We start from the raw sequence: 18,920 nt of genomic DNA on the forward strand, positions 1-18,920 counted from the left end.
TCTCCCCAGGCTTTTTGGGGCAGTTTTGGCTCCTGCAGCACATCCCTGCTCTGTTTCTCTCCCCTTCCTCTGGCAGAGCTCAAATGCTGTGTGAGAGCCCAGGCAGGATGATCCTGTACCGTGTGGTGGGTCTTGCTCAATCTGCTGGGATCTTTCCAGAGAGGGAATGGGGAGAGCAGGATCCACCTCCATGACAGCACATTTCAACACTGCTGATGATTATATTATTATAATTATCATTGTCATTATTGCTTTTATTATTTGATTTAACAGAAGTCCTGGTCCGTGCCCAGTGGACACCAGTCCTGCTGAAGGGCAGCAATGAGCAGCTCAGGGTCTTGGATCCCCTTGGATCACTCTGGGCTGGTTCCTGCTGCCAAAAAATTCCTTGAAAACCAGTAAATCTCCTTTTCAGCTTTGTGTGCGCCTCGCAGGCGGGGCGAGGTGAGCATGTGGCGAGTGTCGGGGGGCAGAGACGGGAGGGATCTGCTCCCCATCTGCTCCTGGGTCTCACCTGGCCCATTTTCCCAACATTTTACGGCACTTTCCTGATGGCTTCTCCCAGACTGTCGCCCTGGTGTCAATCCAAGGTGGCTTTTCCCCCAGGGATGGATCTGCCTGCGTTTTCCTCATCTCCTGCCTACCAGCCTTAAATCCCATGGGGTTTTTTTTTCCTTCCCCTCCCAATTCCCTTGAAGACGCTGGAAATATCCCCAGGACATACAATCTGGCGTGGAGGGGTGGGATGAGGGATGCCAGGGGGGTGGTGAGGGGCAGTTGCTGGGCTCATTTACAAAAAGGGGGGGTGGCCTCAGCCCTGGGAAGCTTTGGTGTGCTTCATCAAATAAGGAAACAGTGCCAGTGGTCAAAGGGCGGCCGAGAGGAGTCCAGCGGGAATGCTGAGCCGGGGACAGCGGCTGGAGCTCGTGGGTGCCCCGATGCTGAGGCTGAGGAGAGGGCTGGGTTCGGCTGGAAGATGAATTTGGAGAAGTACAAGAAGTTCCTGAGTGGGCTCGGCGGCCTGAGAGGTATTTGTGACCCGTGGCGGCTCCGGCTGGGTGCCACCATCTGTCACCCGTCGGCCATGGAGGTGGATGGAGCTCTCCAGGCACTGCCAGGAGGAGCTGCCGGCTTCCCAGGGAGGGGTGGTGCTTCCAGGGCTCCGCTTCACTTCCCTCTTTTGTCCTTTGCTTGGGTTTGGAGCTGGGCACAAAGGAGCGCTGGGGCAGCGGCCGGCCCAGCCTTGCGAGCAGCTCGGGGAGCCCGAGGAAGCTGCTTGGTAAATAACAGCTGGGAAAGGAATTGAGCTGGAATTCCTGCTCCAGGGGAGCCCTCATCCCCCTGTTCCCACGGGATGGGGCCCGATCCTGCTCTGCTGAGGGCGTTTTCGCCGCGTGGCTGCGGGTGCACGGTGGCACCTGGGTGCAGATTGCTGTTTTCCCACTTCCCTTCTTTCTAGAGCTCATTCCCAGCTCTCTGCCCTCTCCTGCCTCTCAGGCTGTCCCAGGAGAGCCGGCTGGGACACCCGATCGTGCTGGGCTGGCCCCTGGCAGGTGGCTGGAGGCAGGCAGCCGTTGTCCCGCTGTCACGAGCAGCAAGCCCGGAGAGCAGCTCGGCTTACCTGGTGCTCTGGGAATGCTTTTTCTCCCCTTTTCTTTCTCCATTTTTTATCCTCCCTGCTGTCAGAGGAGCTTTTTTCCTCTGGAACTCCCAGCCAGCCTCATCCTGCTGCAGGGGTTGTGCTAGAAGGAGAGGTGAGGAAAACAGAAGGCACCTGGAATGCCATCGCCTGTCATCCAACAATGCTGTCATTGACTCTCCCTTTTTTACATCGAGGCCTCGGCTGGGCTTTACCAGCTGATCCCATTGTATAACAAAGGTGAATCAATTCCATGTTTAATTTAGCAGGGAGCCAAGGGAGTTGTCACCAGCGGGCTGGCAGTGTCCCCACCCTCCCGTGCCACCGCCGCGAAGGGTTAATCCCGCAGCTCTGTGCTGACAGCTGCCCTGAGTTATCGAGTCTGGGAGGAATATAATTCACTTTCTTATCCTGCCGTGGTGTCCATCATAAATTTTTCCTGAGCCTGGCTGCAGCTGGCACTGGGAATCAAAGTGAAAGGAGCCCCGAGTGGCCATGTGCCTGCCGGGGGTGCTGGCCAGCTCTGGCCCCTCCATCTCCGGCCCCTTGGCAGCTGGAGCAGCCCCATGGCTGGCTTTGGGTGCTGCCTTTGGGTGCCACTGAGCCCTTTTGTACATTTTGGGGCTGCTGCTGAGGCTCTCCCGTGGAGCTTTGAGCCCCGTCTCCAGCTGCAGCTCGGCCAATTCCCGTCCTGCCCGCGAGAGCAAGGCGCAGGGAGCCAAGATGACATTATTAATCGTGTTTACAAGGTGACTGCTTGCAGGAGCTGAGCTGGCAGCCTTCCCCTCTCCAGGTGCTGCCCAGAGCCCTGCCTGGAGCCTTGGCTCCTGCTCTGGCTCCACATCCCGGAGCTCGTGGCACTTTCCGCTCCCACAAGCCCGGAACAAGGACATGGAAAGGCGGGTGGCACGTCCCCGAGAAGCCAGATCTGTGGGTTTTGGTCTGTTTTGCTGCCTCTAGACCCCGTGATGCTGACTTTGCCTGTCACCAGCTGTGTTTAGCACAGCCCTTTGTGGCTTTAATTCAGGGGGGGTGTGGGCAGGGAAGGGGTGGAGGCTGGAAGTGTCCAAGGCCAGGTTGGACAGGGCTTGGAGCAGCCTGGTCTGGTGGAAGGTGTCCCTGCCCATGGGGATGAAATGGCCTTTAAGGTCCCTTCCAACCAAAGCAGCCTGGCATTCTGTGCTTGCAGGAGGCCAAAGGCTGCTTGAGCCAGCACAGTTGGAGCCCTCTCACGCTGCTGGGGGCCTTCCCTGTGCATCCAAGCACAAAAGGGGTGCCCACAGGGCTCTGTGGTGCTCACTGGCGTGAGGATGCTGTGCCGTGCATCCTGCTGTCACTGCTTGGCATTGCCATGGATCTGAGTGTGCTCCCAGCACTGCAAACAGCCAGCCCAGCCTGCCCTTGAGCTGCAGGGCTGGCCAGAGCTGGAGGAAAACAAGGTTTTATTGCTGGAGAGGTTTCTTTTCCCTTCTCCCCCCCTCATCTCTATTCATCTCCCCGGGGAGGTGGAGGCAGCAGCGGATATTGGAGCTGGGAGCGTTTCATATGTAAATGCTCGTGTGTGTAAGTCCAGGCCCCTGACCCCCGGCTCGGTGCCAGCATCCATCCCTGTCAGCCCTCCAAGGGGCTTGGAGAGCATCCCAGTGCCCCCAGCTGGGATGGGGCTGGGGGGCCTTTGTCTCCATGCTGGGGACAAAGGATGTTGCCCCGGGAGGGACCCTGCCCCGGTGGGCGTGGGGTCACCTGGACTTTCCACACACTTTCCATCTTGAGTTTCCCAGGGCAGCGCCGGTCACGGCCCCGAGATGACCAGATCCTTCGGGCTTGGCTGAGGAAACACATTTGGTTACAAATTTATTGCTGGGTTAATTTTACCAGCGAGCACGAGGCCGGCTGGTTTCGCTTTCTGAGGAGTTTTGTTATTTACTTGGCAGCCAGCTCAAACCTGGCATCTCCTCGGCCCTGTCCGTGCATTTCCAGCTAATCTGGCTCCATCTGACCTTGGAGCTGCCATGTGCTTTCCCCAGGGGAACCGGGCTCAGATTTTCCCCCGTGACCAAGGAGTGGGTCCACGCTTGTTCCTGTCACCTCACCATGGTGCCTGTGCCCCAGCGAGGAATCTCGCAGCTCTGCGAAGTTTCTGCTGTTAAAAAGGAGGGATTTGGGTGTTATGTGGTGGCTCTGGTGCCTGAGGGATGTGTGGGATCGGAGCAGGAGCAGCATCCTGCCCTGCTGTGTGCCACAGCTCGTCCCCTTGTTGTCACCGTTTGCTTTCGTCCCATCGCGTGGTGGCTTCCCCGAGGAGCAGACGGGGCCGCCCAAGGTGGCCGGGTGAGATAAGAGATCCAAGGCCAACACCTTCCCTGGCTGCCCTGGGTGGAGGCCCTGGTGAGTTTTGGCTCTGCCTGGTGAGTTTTGTGTCCCTCAGTGTGAGGATCGGGCTGTCTCCTGGGGAAGGGTGAGGGACACTTCCCCGGCACGGCCGCGCGCTGTGGTGTCCCCTGGGCAGCTCTGCCAGGCAGGGACACTCACGGGCTGTGCCCTCAGTGAGGATCTCTGTCCATTTACAGCTTTCCCAGCACAGCTTTATGGTGTCTGGGATGGTTTTAGCCCCAGAGAAGTCCGGCTCAGCCCTGCTGAGGGAATCTGCTGGGCTTGGGCCAGGCTGGAGGGGTCCGGCGGATCTGGGGCTTGGACGGAGCGGCCAGAGCAGTGTTAGCAACTGGATTATTTCATTTGCTTTTTAACAGGGATTAAGTTTCTCTGCAGGAGAGCAGGTCTCTAGGGAACAGAGGTTTTGGGCTCCTGCCTCCCCCTTTTTTTTAATCCTACATTTCTCTGTGCTGCTGCACACTGAGGCCAACTGGCTGGGAGCTGGCGGGAGCGGCTGGGATGAAGCATCACTTCAGGGCACAGCACAGCCACGACCTGGGGTGTGATGGAGTTTGGAAGGACCAGGACCAGGTCCTGGGTGCTGTGGGGAGGCAGCTGTGGGTGCCCAGCTTGTCAGACCCCCCCTCTCCAGAGGCAGGGTGCTGGGGCTGGCTGGCAGGACAAGCTGCCGCTCCTTCACCCGCCTCCCGCCCGGCGCTAATCAGGTTTCACACTGCTTAGTTTGGGACATCTAATGAGATCAGGGCTCAAGGTTGCTGCTTGCCCTCCATCTGCAGAGGAAGAGGAGGGAATCGGCTGCTTCCTTCTCTTTGACCTCCATTTCTCAGAGGAGGCTTGGTACATCTCCGGCTCCACCGCTGCCGTCCTTGTGTTCCCGGCGTGGCGAGGGTGGGGACACCCTGAGCTGGGTTTTGGGGCACACCTGGGGAGCTGAAAGCAGAGGAAAGGGGGGACCCACAGCTTCCTAACAGCTCCTTGGGCAGTGACCTCTGTGCTTTATTTGTGGGGAGCAGGATGAGGCAGGATGAACCCACAGCTTCCTAACAGCACCTTGAGCAGTGACCTCTGTGCTTTATTTGTGGGGAGCAGGACGAGGCCACCAGAGCTGGTGGCTGTACCCAGGGGAGAGGCCAGCCCTGACCCCTCTGACCCCAACACCCCCATGCTGTGGGGCCTGTGCAAACACAGCATCCCCCAAACAATGCGCAGCCAGTTCCCACTAGCCCAACATTTCCCTCTTTCCCCCGCTGCCAAGCAGCCTCTGCTTGGCGTTGGAATAAGGAGCCTCTCTGAGGAGACACCGGCTCTTTTGTTAGCTGGTAGAAAAGGAGTTTTGATGCCGGCCATCCCTCCTCCCTCCGGCTTTCCTGCTCCCTAAGCCCTGCTGTGGGAAGTGCAAAGCTCGGAGTTGAGCTGCCGGGGATGATCCCAGTGCCGTGGCTCCGATCCGGCTCCCCACGGCTCTCCCTGGGGCTCGGCGAGCAGCTCCGCACCCCGAGCCCCACACCGCAGCGGGCTCCGGCTCCTCCAGGAGGGGCTGGGGCCTGAGACTTCATTTGGGGGGATTTTCCAGCATTCAGGCATTCCCGGTGCAGGATTTGGGATTTGGGCTGCTCTCCAGGACGGGGCTGTGGCCATCCCCTCTGTGGATGAGCAGATCTGATGGTGGGGGTGTGTTTTTTGGTGACTTGCTTGTTTTTGGTGACTTGCTTTTGGTGACTTGTTGTTGGTGACTTGTTTGTTTCTGGTGACTTGTTGTTGGTGACTTGTTGTTGGTGACTTGTTGTTGGTGACTTGTTGTTGGTGACTTGTTGTTGGTGACTTGTTGTTGGTGACTTGTTTGGTTTTGGTGACTTGTTTTTTTCGTGGCTTTCTCCCTCGGCTGCCGGGATGTGCTGGGAATTCGGGAGCAGGTGTTTACCCAGCCGCAGAGAGGCTCTCTGGAGGTGTGTGGCGTTGTCCCCGTGGCCGGAGGGGCAGGGAGGGACCCGGAGATGGCATCGCCTTCCTCCTCCTCCCCCGGCCTGGGAAAGAAGCCACCTCTCATGTCAGCACAGGCCCCTGGTGAGGCGTGCAGACGTGTGTGTCCTCTTGCACGTGGGTGTGCGAGCGGGCCTTCCTCTGCCCAGGGCTGCTGCTGCTCCCTCCCGAAGAGCCCGCGGTGTTTTCTTCCGAGAGATCTTTGCTGTGCCCTCCCCTGTTCATCCCCCTCCTCCTCACCTGCAGCACCGGCTTCACCTCTTCCCTCCCACCCAGCATTTCCAAGCGCATCCAGGATGGCTCCAGGCTCTCCGTGGAGCTTTTATCCGTGCCCCCAGTGCCTCTTCCCTGCTGCCCTCTCCGTGCAGGACGGTGCCACCGAGTCCGTGCCAGCTCCGTGGGGCTCGGTGCTTTCCGGGGTTACGTGAATTTCATGGCATCGCTGGATCAGCAGGCGCTGCCAGCGTCCTCGGAGGGGTGACAAGGCACGGGGAGGCTTCCGATGAAATAATGCCTGAGCTGCTCCGTCAGCAGAATCCCGGCAGCCTTGGGGAGGGAGGTTTGTTTTGCTGGGAAAGCAGCGGTGAGATCACCCCCCCTCCAGCGTGACGCTCGCTCCCAGGCTGGAGGGAGAGTTCCGAAGGCCAGGCGGTGTTGGAAAGAGTTGGAATGAGATGTGTGCAGGCTGGCATTGTGTGCACGTGGCTCAAGGATCTGCCCAGGGATCCGTGTCAGGGAGCTGGGGTCGCTCTGGGGGATGCATGGAGGGGTGGGCAGCAGGGCTGGAAGTGCTGGTGGCTCTGGGTGCCCCGGGAAAGTTGCTGAATCTGGGACGCCAAAAAGCGATCCCGGCCGAGGAAAGGAAGGTGATGCCCTGGGAATACCGACTGCTCATCCTGCAGGAGATGTGGGAGCCTCTCCCTGATCCTGCCATGAAGGGAACAGTCTCCTGAGTTATTTCTGAGATTCTCGAGGCCTTGGGTTCTCCTGTTGGCTCTGTCCATCTCCCTGGAGTTGGACGGCCCCCGTTGGGAGGTCACATTCCCCTAGGGCCCATAACTGCTGGTGTGCTGGGGGATTTGCCCTCCAGCCCAGCAGCAGGAGTTCATGCTGCTGGGGAATGATTAAGTCATGAGCAGGTGGCTGTCCAGCTCAGCTGTTTGCCTTTGCAGGATGAAAGCCACAGGAACGATGTTTGCTTCCAGCCTTGCCTCCAACTTTCTTATCCCTGCCCTCCACCTCCGTATCTCACAGCAAGGTGATCCTGGGGTGCTTTCCCACGTCCCCCCGATGCAGCACTGTCAGCCCTGCTGTGGGAAGGGAAGTCTTGTCTTTTTTAAAAGATAATATTCTAATTTTGGTGCCCAGACGTCTGCTGGAAAAGGGAACATCTCCATTTTTATCACCGGAGCTTCCTTTTGCTCAGTTCCGATTTTACCGCTGATGGTGCCTTAGGGGAGGGTGTTCCAAGGTTCCCTCCCAGCCCCTTCCCTCTCCCCTCATTTCGCTGACCTTTGGAAGCTCCTCTGTGAGAGATTTGCAGGCAAATATTGATTTGTGCTGCCCTCACGGTGCAGAACAGCCCCCCAGCCCTGGGTGGGATGGAGCTGCTCTGGTTAATCCAGATAAAGCCCAGCTCGAGCTCCCGGTATTCCTGAGCAACGGAGGGACCCAAAATCCCTCTTTGCACAAACCCCTGTGTTTGGGACGTTGATTTTCCAGGGTCACAAGAGTGCTGCTGTTCCCACCATCCCAATTTTCGCAGCGCTGCAGTTGGGTGGCGATGCCCAGGGGCCAGCACGGGACCCCCGGCGCTTCTCCCTGTCCCTCCCAGCGGGAATGTGGCCTCTTGGGGAATGATGAAAGCCAGAAGGAAATGTTGAACGTGGGGAATGTGCCCGCTGTGCCAGGAGCCGGCTGGCCGGGGCTCAGCGGCTGTGCCCGCACACGCCGGGCCGGTGATTCACCGGCAGCGGGAGGGGATTGCGAGCCGGAGCCGAGGAGCGGGGCAGCGTCGGGAGCTCTGACCCGCCTCGTTCCACCTTGTTTTTAATAGCCCGGATCAGAAGAAACGTCATCTTTGTTCTGGCTTTCCTTTCCCAAGGCTGCTGGCGCCGCGGGCAGGGTGGAGCGGGGCTCCGCGCCCCGCCGGGGCTCTGCCCGTGCTTGCCGGCAGGATTGGGGTGCCCTGGCACGTGCGGGGATGTGCCTTGCTGAGCTGTCTGGCTGTCTGTCTGTCTGTCCGCAGCCGCCTTTGCTGTGGTTTTGCCAGGAGGGTGTGATGCTGTGCAGGAGGGGAAGAGCTGTGATCTGGGTGAGGGGGGAGCGATCTCAGCTGAGCGATGCTGCGTGCCCTGGCTGAGGATTAGGAACAGTGTTTGCTCCAGCCCTGTGCCCCCATCCAGCCCCTCTGGAAGCCCAGACAGGCTCCTTGACCCACTCCAGAGCGGGACCTGCCCCTGGGTGAAGCTGTCTTTGATTTACCAAGGCACCCCTGATCCAAAACCTGCATTCCCCTTCCCCTCCTGGTCGATTTTCAGCCGCTGCCGCTCGGTAACTGGCTGAGATTTGCTCCTAAAGCTCCCAGAAAGGAGGAAAAAACAACAGAAAGGGGAAAAGCTTCGCTGAGGAAGCACGGCAGGAAACCTGGCTCCTGCAGTCACGGCTCTGTGCGTGCTCAGCACTTTAGCTACTGTGGGAACTGGGGTTCGTGGGCAGCGTGGGGTGACCCCGGTGATCCTTTGGGGCAGAGAAGCTCCCCAGGGCACTCCCGGCTCCCCCAGGGCACTCCCGGCTCCCCCAGGGCACTCCCGGCTCCCCCAGGGCATTCCTGGCTGCCCCAGGGCATTCCTGGCTGCCCCAGGGCACTCTTGGCTGCCCCAGTGCCTCCCTGGCTCCCCCAGGGCACTCTTGGCTGCCCCAGGGCACTCCCGGCTCCCCCAGGGCACTCCCGGCTCCCCCAGGGCACTCCCGGCTCCCCCAGGGCATTCCTGGCTCCCCCAGGGCATTCCTGGCTGCCCCAGGGCATTCCTGGCTCCCCCAGGGCACTCCCGGCTCCCCCAGGGCACTCCCGGCTCCCCCAGGGCATTCCTGGCTGCCCCAGGGCATTCCTGGCTGTTCCAGGGCACTCCTGGCTGCCCCAGGGCACTCCTGGCTGCCCCAGGGCACTCCTGGCTGCCCCAGGGCACTCCTGGCTGCCCCAGGGCACTCCTGGCTCCCCCAGGGCACTCCCGGGTGTTCCCGTGCGGTTTTTCCTGCTGCAGGCAGCGGAGGGGCGTTGCTGCCCTTGGCTGTGGGGGGCTCTGGGGGCACCCCCGGCCGGGTGGGCACGGTGGGGTGCGGGCAGAGGCTCGGAGCGATGCTCGGCCCCGGCTCTGGCTCTGGCTCTGGCAGCGATGCCCGCTCCGGCGTTTCCACAGTGCCATCTGGCTGTCACCTCCCGGGGCCGGGACACGCCGCCCTGCCCGCAGCTCACGGACCTTTCGCTGCCTTCTGCGAGGCCACAGCGGGCAGGGGGTGAAGGAGCATCCCGGTGGCGGTGCCAGGCCGTGTCTCCGTGCCCTGAGTGCCGGCAGGACACGGGGGCTGTGCCCGGCTCCCGTGTGACGCTGCCCCGCAGCTTTCTCCGGTCATATAAGGAGATGCCGGAGCCGGGAGCTGATCTCTGTCGCCTGAGCATTACTCACATGGAGGGGGAGGAACAGTCCGGGACACCCAAAGCTTGGCGTGACTCAGCTCCGGGCAGAGCGAGGTGGGGGTCCGGGCTTCGCCTCCCCCCAGCTGCCCCACGGGGTACCCCAAACCCCACCCTTGTGGGTGATGCTGCCCCACGGGGTACCCCAAACCCCAAACCCCAAACCCCAAACCCCACCCTTGTGGGTGATGCTGCCCCATGGGGTACCCCAAACCCCAAACCCCAAACCCCAAACCCCAAACCCCAAACCCCACCCTTGTGGGTGATGCTGCCCCATGGGGTACCCCAAACCCACCCTTGTGGGTGATGCTGCCCCACGGGGTACCCCAAACCCCACCCTTGTGGGTGATGCTGCCCCATGGGGTACCCCAAACCCACCCCACCCTTCTGGGTGATGCTGCCCAGGGTACCCCGTGGAACGAGGAGGTGCCCTGCAAGGTGGGGACCCCCGAGTGGGAGGACAGAGCCTCTCCGCTCCCCAAATTCCTGCGCGGGCGGGAGATGCGTCCTCTCCCCACCCCTTTCCTTTCCGGGAGAAGCCGCCTTGCGAGGAACTAAAAATGAGCTGTTTGTGTTTTGGGTGCTCGCGGTGGTTTCCATGGCAGGGAGGGGAGGGTGCGGGCGCTGCTGGCTGCATCCGGGGCTGGGTGGTCCCCGGAGCCTGCCAGAGTCACCCCAAAACCCGACGTTGTCTCCTGACACCCCGAATCAGCCTCCTCCTTCCTCCCCTGTCAGCTTCCTGCGGTGGGAAAATGAAAGTGGGGTGATGGTGTTAGACTGAGCTGGATGAATTTGGGATCACAGGAATCCCCAGGGTGTCCTGATGCAGCAAAGTGCATTTATTGATATCAATTATTATTGATATTTATTGATATAAATATACATTTATATTAATACATTCAAAAGTTGGGCTTTGTGTGGTCCTTGTGATCTTTTCCAAGTCAGGGCATTCTAATGATTCCATTAAACAATATAAATATAAAACAAACTATATGTATAATATATAAATAGAAATAATAATATAATATAATTATATATAATATAATATATAATATACAATTTTATATATAATATATAATATATAATATTGTATATATAATATATAATATATAATATATAATATATAATATATAATATATAATATATTATATATTGTATTTTATATATAATATAATATATAAAATAATAATAATATAATATAAAACATATTACACAAATATATATATATATAAATAAATATATAATATAAAACAAACTAATATAAACAATAAAACAAACTATATTTATATATAGTCTAATGGAACTATATGTAATATACCATGTGTGAAAATAAATAAAAACATGTATTTATACATGATTATATATGGATTAATATATGAATAATTTATATATATATATATAAGGTATTAATTTATTAATATAATTGTATACAAATAAATAAAATAAATTAAAAAAATATAAAATAAATTAAAAAATATAAAAATATTCTATATTAAGACTTATTAGTGCCTTCTCCAGCCAGAACAGCTGGCAGCATTCAGTGCATTTTATCATCCCCTCCATGCAGGAAACACCCAGGAAACCCAAGAGCAACCCCATGGTTACAGCTCAGGGGTGAGAGGGGATGTGGGAAACCAGCTCCTGCTTCCTGGACCCTTTTCCACTGGCACATCCCAGCCCCATCACATCTCCAGCTCTCATCTGCCTTGCAGGAGGCTTTTTGCCCCTCTCAGGTTGGACCACGGGGCCCATTTATGGTGCCTGCCTCGTGGTGGGTCGTTCCTCCTGCAGCTTTAACAGAAAGCAGACGTCTTGGGAGGAAAACTGTGCCAGGATATTTTTCATCCAGGCAGGGATGGAGATCTGGAGAATATATTGCAACAGCGCTGAGCCCCGGGGTAATTCTGTATTTTTTCATCACCCATCTCATTGTCCCAAAAGATGTGGGGGCTGCAGGAACCCCCGGGGAATGAAGCAATCATAGGAACATGGGATGGTTGGGTGGAAGGGGCCTTAAAAATCATCTCATTCCATCCCCTCTGCCACGGGCAGGGACACCTTCCACTCTCCCAGGGCTCTCCAAGCCCTTTCCAGCCAGGCTGGACACACTTCCAGGGATGGGGCAACCGCAGCTTCTCTGGGAAAACTCTGCAGATTTTGGAATGTTTCAGGCAATGTTTGGGTCTATCAGGTTTTGCTTGATGCAGTTTTCTTTGTGTGCCTGGCTAGCACACTAGCAACTGCTCAGGGTCATAAATATAATAGAAATCTCTGTTTGCACCTGGATGAAACCCTGGGTCTCATGGGGTTTCCCAAATGTGGAGCAGGAGCTGTGGGATGGCTTCTGGTGCGGTGCTGAGCTGTGTCTCCTGGTCAGTAAATCCTGAGCTGGGGTTCCTGGCTCTCTCACCAGGAAATCCTGAGCCAGGCTGATGCTCTGCAGGTCTGCTCTGTGCCACCCTCACCTCGGCACAACAACCCCTTCTTGTCTGAGCCCTTGGGAGGCAGGAATGGCGAAAAACGACTCTTTAATTCCTTACAACCTCTACCCAAGAGCCAGTTTCTCCCTCTGGAGCTGGCAGGGGGGACGTGAGCGGCTGTGAGATCAATCCAGGCTTTGTGGGAGCCTCCCCACCCCGTTTGCTTGTGGTTACAACATCAGGGGGGCCGGGGAGGCACCGCCTGCTCTCGGTTTCCCTGGGCCGTTCCTGGTACCGCCAGCAGCGGAAACATCTCTGAAAACAAACGAAATTCTGAGTAACGGTGCCCAGCTCAGTGCAGAACCAAAATCCTGAGTAACCCTGCCCAGCTCAGTGCAGAACCAAAATCCTGAGTAACCCTGCCCAGCACAGGGCAGAACCAAAACCCTGAGTAACCCTGCCCAGGATAGTGCAGAACCAAAATCCTGAGTAACTCTGCCCAGCTTGGTGCAAACCAAAACCCTGAGTAACCCTGCCCAGCTCGGTGCAGAACCAAAACCCTGAGTAACCCTGCCCAGCACAGGGCAGAACCAAAACCCTGAGTAACCCTGCCCAGCTCGGTGCAAACCAAAACCCTGAGTAACCCTGCCCAGCTCGGTGCAGAACCAAAATCCTGAGTAACCCTGCCCAGCTCGGTGCAGAACCAAAATCCTGAGTAACCCTGCCCAGCACAGGGCAGAACCAAAACCCTGAGTAACCCTGCCCAGCTCGGTGCAAACCAAAACCCTGAGTAACCCTGCCCAGCATGGTGCAAACCAAAATCCTGAGTAACCCTGCCCAGCACAGGGCAGAACCAAAACCCTGAGTAACCCTGCCCAGGATAGTGCAGAACCAAAATCCTGAGTAACCCTGCCCAGGATAGTGCAGAACCAAAATCCTGAGTAACCCTGCCCAGCATGGTGCAGAACCAAAATCCTGAGTAACCCTGCCCAGCTCGGTGCAGAACCAAAACCCTGAGTAACCCTGCCCAGCATGGTGCAGAACCAAAACCCTGAGTAACCCTGCCCAGCATGGTGCAGAACCAAAACCCTGAGTAACCCTGCCCAGCACAGGGCAGAACCAAAACCCTGAGTAACCCTGCCCAGCTTGGTGCAAACTGAAATCCTGAGTAACCCTGCCCAGCTCGGTGCAAACTGAAATCCTGAGTAACCCTGCCCAGCTTGGTGCAAATCGTTGGTAAATGGGGCTGGGTTGCAAAGTCTGCGATGCTGAGGGCAAAACGAGACACCCAGCCAGGGCAAGGGTGGGGAAGTGCACAAACCTCTGCTGTCAGAGCATCTTTTGGGGTGTTTCCTCACATTATTCAGAGCGTCCAGGGAGGGTGATGGGGATGTGCTTGTGGTCCTCAGCTCCCAGATGCCCAAATTTTGTCACCGCTGGGCAGAGTTTCCTGCGAGCAGACAGCGCTGGCTCCAGCACCCCTGGAATTGTTACCTCCGTGTCCCAGCCGCTCCCTCCCGATGCCCTTGGCATCTCTGGCTGTCTGCTGGCAGGGGACACTGCTGCCTGTCACCCGTCCTGGAGGGGAGAGCTGAGGTTTTGTGCCCGTCCCAAGCCCCCCGTGAGGACGGGGACGTTGTGTGGCAGCTGCTGCCGCCGATATCCCCTGGGCTGCGGCTCCTTTCCAGCGGGGCTGGGAATGGATATGGAGGAGATGACGTCTCTTCCCACCGAGCGGGGAAAGGGAGGGGGGGACGAAGTTTGGCCGCGAGAACTCCGAGGAAAGATGTTAGAGCCGGCCTGACGCTCGCTTTTCTCCCTTTATCCGCCCCCTCTTCGAGCTCCCAAATCTCCCGGTCCCAGCGGCGCTGGCTGTCCCCAAGCTCTGCCAGCTCCAGGGGACACAGCCAGCTCCAGGCAGAGGCTCAGGCAGGAAGTTTTGGAAGTTTCTGCAGGCAGCGGCTCAGCTCAGCCATCCCCTCACCCTCCCGGCGATGCCGAGCTCCGGCAGGAGGAGGAAAGTCGGAGGCAGGCTTGGGATAACGGGATAACGGGAAGCGATGCCTCTTTCGGAGAGCTCCTATCTGCCACCCGCTGCCTTTGTCCTGAGCCACGTCCTGGGCATCGCCGGTGTCCTGTACTGGAGGAGCCGGAGCAGGGAAGGTAGGGGTGTGCTAAAATGGCCGGCATGAGCAGGGACACGGATTGTTTTCCCTCCCCAGGAGCCGTGGCAGCCGCACGGACGGGGACGGACGGGGACAGACGTGGCCGTGCGGAGGAGGGAGAGGACACGGCCGTGGGGAACCTCAGTGGGCTCTGAACCCATGTCAGGAGGGGGAGGCAGAGGTTTGAGCGCCTAAATTTGGCCTCAGCACCCATTCCTGGCTTATGTGGGGCTGGGGGTGACTGGGGTGAGGGGGTCTGGCTGGGGATGAGGCTGCTTTTTGTCTGGCACAATCCCACGACACGTGGCTGGGGTTCTGCCCCGGTGGCTCCCACCCCTCTCCGTGACAGCCGCCAGCACCGGCAAGACTCAGCCCTGGGAGATTCTCCTGGAGCTGGCACTGCCTCACCGAGCAGCTGAGGCTGACCCTGCCTCAGTTTCCCAAAATAGGGCTCGCACATGACCGCCCAAGGAGGGCGAGGATTCATTACGGGGCTGTGGAATAGCTCCAGGCCCCAGACGAGGTCTCGGCAGCTCCTTCTCTGTCCCGACCTTTTTTTGTTTGTTTTGATTGCTCGCTCTTTCTTCCCAGCCGTGCTTGTTCTCGCCTGTGCCTCCGCATGGGGCCCTTTCCCCGCGTCCATGACCGATTCCCTCTTTTCTTTCCCTTTTTCCATGCAAAGGGGCGGGACTGCGCAGCCGGGCAGCGCGCGCAGACATTTCCCTGGATGCTGCTTTGGGATACTCTTCTTCCTTTCCCCCTCTGAACCACTGGGGGGTTGCACAAACATGCAGAGTGCAGCCTGTCACCCACTAAAGCCAGCCTCGCTGCAATTCCTCCTGCTGTCCTGCCCACTTAATTAATCTCCGTGGCTGGGCAGTGTTGTCCAGGGATGTTCTTGGCTCCATTTGGGGACCTCTTGGATGCTTCCCAACTGGATATCTCTTCCCCATGCTGACCTGCTGCTTCATCCTACTGGGAGGGATGTTTCCCACCCCCAAACCCACCTGTTTTGGAAAAAAATCCTGGAGTAAATGTTGCAAGCAGCGAGTATATTCCGTATCTGTTTTCTTTCAACGCTTTTTCCCAGAAAAGGGCAGGTAAAGCCCAATCCTGGAAGACCAGGATCATTTTGCAGCAGGTTTTTCTCTCTCTGACGCTCACCCAGCTCTGCTGAGCATCTGCCCTGCTCTCCTTTGTGTCACCACCTCTCAGGTGTCTCCCTCATTAAATATCCGGGTGTTGGATACTTTTCCACCGCAGGTATCTCTTGTGCATTCTTCCAGGCTGAATCAGGCTCCGTTTCCTCTCCCTGGGTGAAAGGCTCTGTAAATCCTGCCCTGTTGGCTCTGTTGTCATGATGGATTATGTCAGCTCTCAAGTTGGCAGCCAGCATGTTTTAAATACCTTGTGCTCCTCAGCCAGCCAGATTTTTTTGCATATTCCCCCCTCTCAAAAGCCCCCTGCGCATTCTTGTTTTTTGCTTGCTTTGGAGGGAGAACGCTGGGTTTCAATCCTTAAAAATTCGGAGTTTTTAAAGTAACCAACCCCCTCCTTTACCCCATGGCTGGCTCTTGTTTAATCCCACTTTCACACTGAGTGAAAAAGTGTTGGAGATATCCTGGAGATCTCTGCAAGATCATCCAGTGCAGCGCCCTGTCTGATGTCTCCTGCGTTCCTTTGGATTTAACAGCAGGAGAAAGTCTGGGAGACACTTCCCAACTTTAATCCAGGAGCTGGTGGGCAGCATGAAACCCCCTGGTTCCCTCTCAAGGATGGCAAAAAGCCATCCCAGGGAGGAAAAAGCCATCCCAGGCCGGAAAAAGCCATCCCAGGGAGGAAAAGGCCATCCCAGGGAGGAAAAAGCCATCCCAGGGAGGAAAAAGCCATCCCAGAGAGGAAAAGGCCATCCCAGAGAGGAAAAAGCCATCCCAGGGAGGAAAAGGCCATCCCAGGGAGGAAAAGGCTATCCCAGGGAGGAAAAGGCTATCCCAGGGAGGAAAAAGCCATCCCAGGGAGGAAAAGGCTATCCCAGGGAGGAAAAAGCCATCCCAGGGAGGAAAAGGCTATCCCAGGGAGGAAAAGGCCATCCCAGGGAGGAAAAGGCCATCCCAGGGAGGAAAAGGCCATCCCAGGGAGGAAAAGGCCATCCCAGGGAGCGCCAGGTGTCGGTGGGATGGAGGATTACAAACCGGGGTTGGGATTAGGGATGGTTCTTGACCAGGCACCTTTTATCCTGCTGGTTCCTGGGGCTGGGGCTGGACTTTGGCAGCAGCTGAGGCAGGAGGAGGCGCACAGGGATGGAGTGTGACAGCGAGGTGATGATGGAGGGGAGATCTGGGGGGGAGCAGCAGCTCCTGGCCGGACGTGTCGGGAGCTGCTGGGGACAGGCAGGCTGCCAGGACAGAGGCTGCCACAGGCAAACGGGAAGGGAATTGTCTGTGCAGGGCCCTGTGGTGCTGCTGGGGGATTCTCTGGCACCCAGCACCTGTGGGAGCCATCCCTGTGCTGATGGGAAGTGCCTGGGGATGCTGAGGTCCAGCGGGATGGGGAATGGGAGGTTTTCTGGGTTTGGAGTGCTGGAAGGCAGCTGCTGGGCAAGGTGGTGCTCCTTGTTTCCTTTCACTTGGTGAGCTCAACAACAGAGGAAAACTCCCAAAATGTGCTTTTCCCTTGTGCATCCACCAGTGCTCCTGGAGCTTCTGGGGGGGGGTTTGTGCTCCAGTGCCCCAGTTCCTTTGGGATCCCCATTTTTGGGGGTGTGCTGAGCTGAGTTCTGATGAGCAGTGTTGGGACGGGAGGCAGGGAGGGAATTAAACCACGTGTGGCCCTGCAGAGGCTCGTGGTCTCTGTTTGCTGGTGATGTTCCCTGTGTCACTGCCACCAGCCTTTGCTCCATGCCCTGCGTGTGAGGGACCTGAGGCTCTGCACTCCCTTTTCCTGCCACTGTCTTTGGAGAGGGACAGATTTTCCTTTCCTTTTCCCCATAATCTTCCCTCTGGCCCTGCCCTTCCTGCCTGTGCCTCTGCTGACTGTCCCTGCTTGGTGACAGGGTGGTTTTTGGTGGCTGGGGCCAGCAAACCTCTGCTAGACCAAGGAGAGGACGAGCATCGGGGGGATTGCAACAAGTTATTTGTCAGGGTGACTCTGGAAAAGATTAGCTGGGCAGAGATAAGCTTGCAATGCCTTAATATTGTTAGTAAGCAGTAACCGGCATTATTATTAGCTCAGCTGATAGCGCGGGTCCGGGCTGGGGAGGTTTAATCTGGTGAGAGCCCGGGAACCACCCAAAGGAGGTGAGTCAGGACAAAAAAAAGAAAAAAAAGCTGGATGAAAACCCCCCAATTTCTGCGGGACATGGGAAGAGGGATCTCGTGGAGGAGCCTCGGGGCTGTGGGCAGCCCTGGGATGCGGCTGCCGAGCGTCTGTGTGGGACCCGGTGACATCCATCCATCCATCCATCCCTCTGTCCCCATGTGCCATGCTCGGGGACACGCTCCCACCTTCCTGGGCTCCTCTCGCTCCCCAGGCCGGGGCAGCAGCCCGCAGAAGGGCTGCAGGGGGGATTATATTTAGAAGAAGAGGAAGAGAGGCGGTGATAAGGCGGCCCCCGTTATCTCCCCGCGTGCCGGCTCCAGCGCTCCGGACCCGGGACATGATTTGGGCAGAAGCCGCGGGCGGGAGAGCGGAGAACAGCCCGGCATTGTCCCTCCTGTCCGTGGTGCAATTAACTGGAAAACAAGAGGAGGGAAAACAAGCCAAGAGCCGGGCAGTGCCCGTGGCCGCATCCCCGGTCCCGCCGGGCTTTGGGCAGCGGGAGCCGCACCGCGCTCGGCATCGCTCCTTCCCCACGTCCCGGAGGGAGCAGCGGCTCTGCCCTTCAGCGCTGGGACTTCTCCGAGCTGCCCTGCCGGCCACCGGCACGGATTGAGGGTTCTGCAGAGCCGGGAGCAGCCGGAGGAGCCGGGGACGGGCGGTGGCGATGCCGCGGAGGAGGAACGGGCGCTGCCGGGGGCACCGGGGGTAGGAAGTGGCCGGGTGGGAGGAGCTGTGACCCAGAACTCATCCGTCCACACCCGCCGGAGAACGGGAGGTGCTGCCAGAAGACCCTTCCCCAGGTGCTGCCGCTTTTGCCGGGACCCAGCGCTCGCCATCCATCCCGGGCTGGGGCGATGGAGAGGCGGCTTCTGTCCGGGGAGAAGAGGCGGCTCAGCGCCTGCCTGGTGTGCCGGATGTGCTGCATCGGTTAGTACCCGCTGCCCGGGGCTTTATCCATCCCCGATGGACACCAGAGTTGGGAAGGGACCCGCCACTGTGGCTCTGGAGGGGTCTGCTGAAGGAAAACCCCTAAAAACACGTGGGAGTGACACAGCTCCCTACGGCCGGCGGTGCCAGGTGGCAGCTCCGTGGCTCCTGGGAAGCCGTGCCAAGGCTGGAGCCTGGCCCTGAGGGTGGATGTGGCTCACCCCACCGGTAGTTTTTGGCACCTGGTTCCGTTCCGTGGCCCGGGGATGGAGTGGGACACGGGGAGGTGACGCCTGTGTCACCCTGTGCCACGTGTTTGCGGCGCTTTCGCAGGGGGAAGCCGCGGAGTGGGTGAGGAAGAGGAAGAGCGTTGGGTGGTGCTT

At 57.9% G+C, this 18,920-nt stretch overlaps 1 protein-coding gene across 16 annotated transcripts in view; it reads left to right on the forward strand.

Annotated features, from left to right (window-relative positions):
- MACF1 (microtubule actin crosslinking factor 1) overlaps positions 1-18,920 on the forward strand; it is a 146,938-nt gene that overhangs the window by 14,511 nt on the left and 113,507 nt on the right. For 2 of the 16 annotated variants that reach the window (XM_088067403.1, XM_088067409.1), the window contains exon 1: positions 13,915-14,290. The exons of 11 other annotated variants lie outside the window; for them this stretch is intronic. In XM_088067403.1, coding sequence (XP_087923529.1) covers positions 14,188-14,290 — 103 coding nt within the window. In that variant the 5' untranslated portion in view covers positions 13,915-14,187. Of the gene's footprint in view, positions 1-910; positions 1,029-13,914; positions 14,291-18,498; positions 18,538-18,920 lie in introns of those variants that run through there. 3 more of the 16 variants (XM_088067407.1, XM_088067411.1, XM_088067406.1) reach the window with 2 other exon arrangements.

This window comes from Pseudopodoces humilis, chromosome 27 (assembly GCF_049639895.1).
Source record: "Pseudopodoces humilis isolate 2021_Gansu_Grassland_sample_001 chromosome 27, ASM4963989v1, whole genome shotgun sequence".
Taxonomy (NCBI): Eukaryota; Metazoa; Chordata; class Aves; order Passeriformes; family Paridae; genus Pseudopodoces; species Pseudopodoces humilis.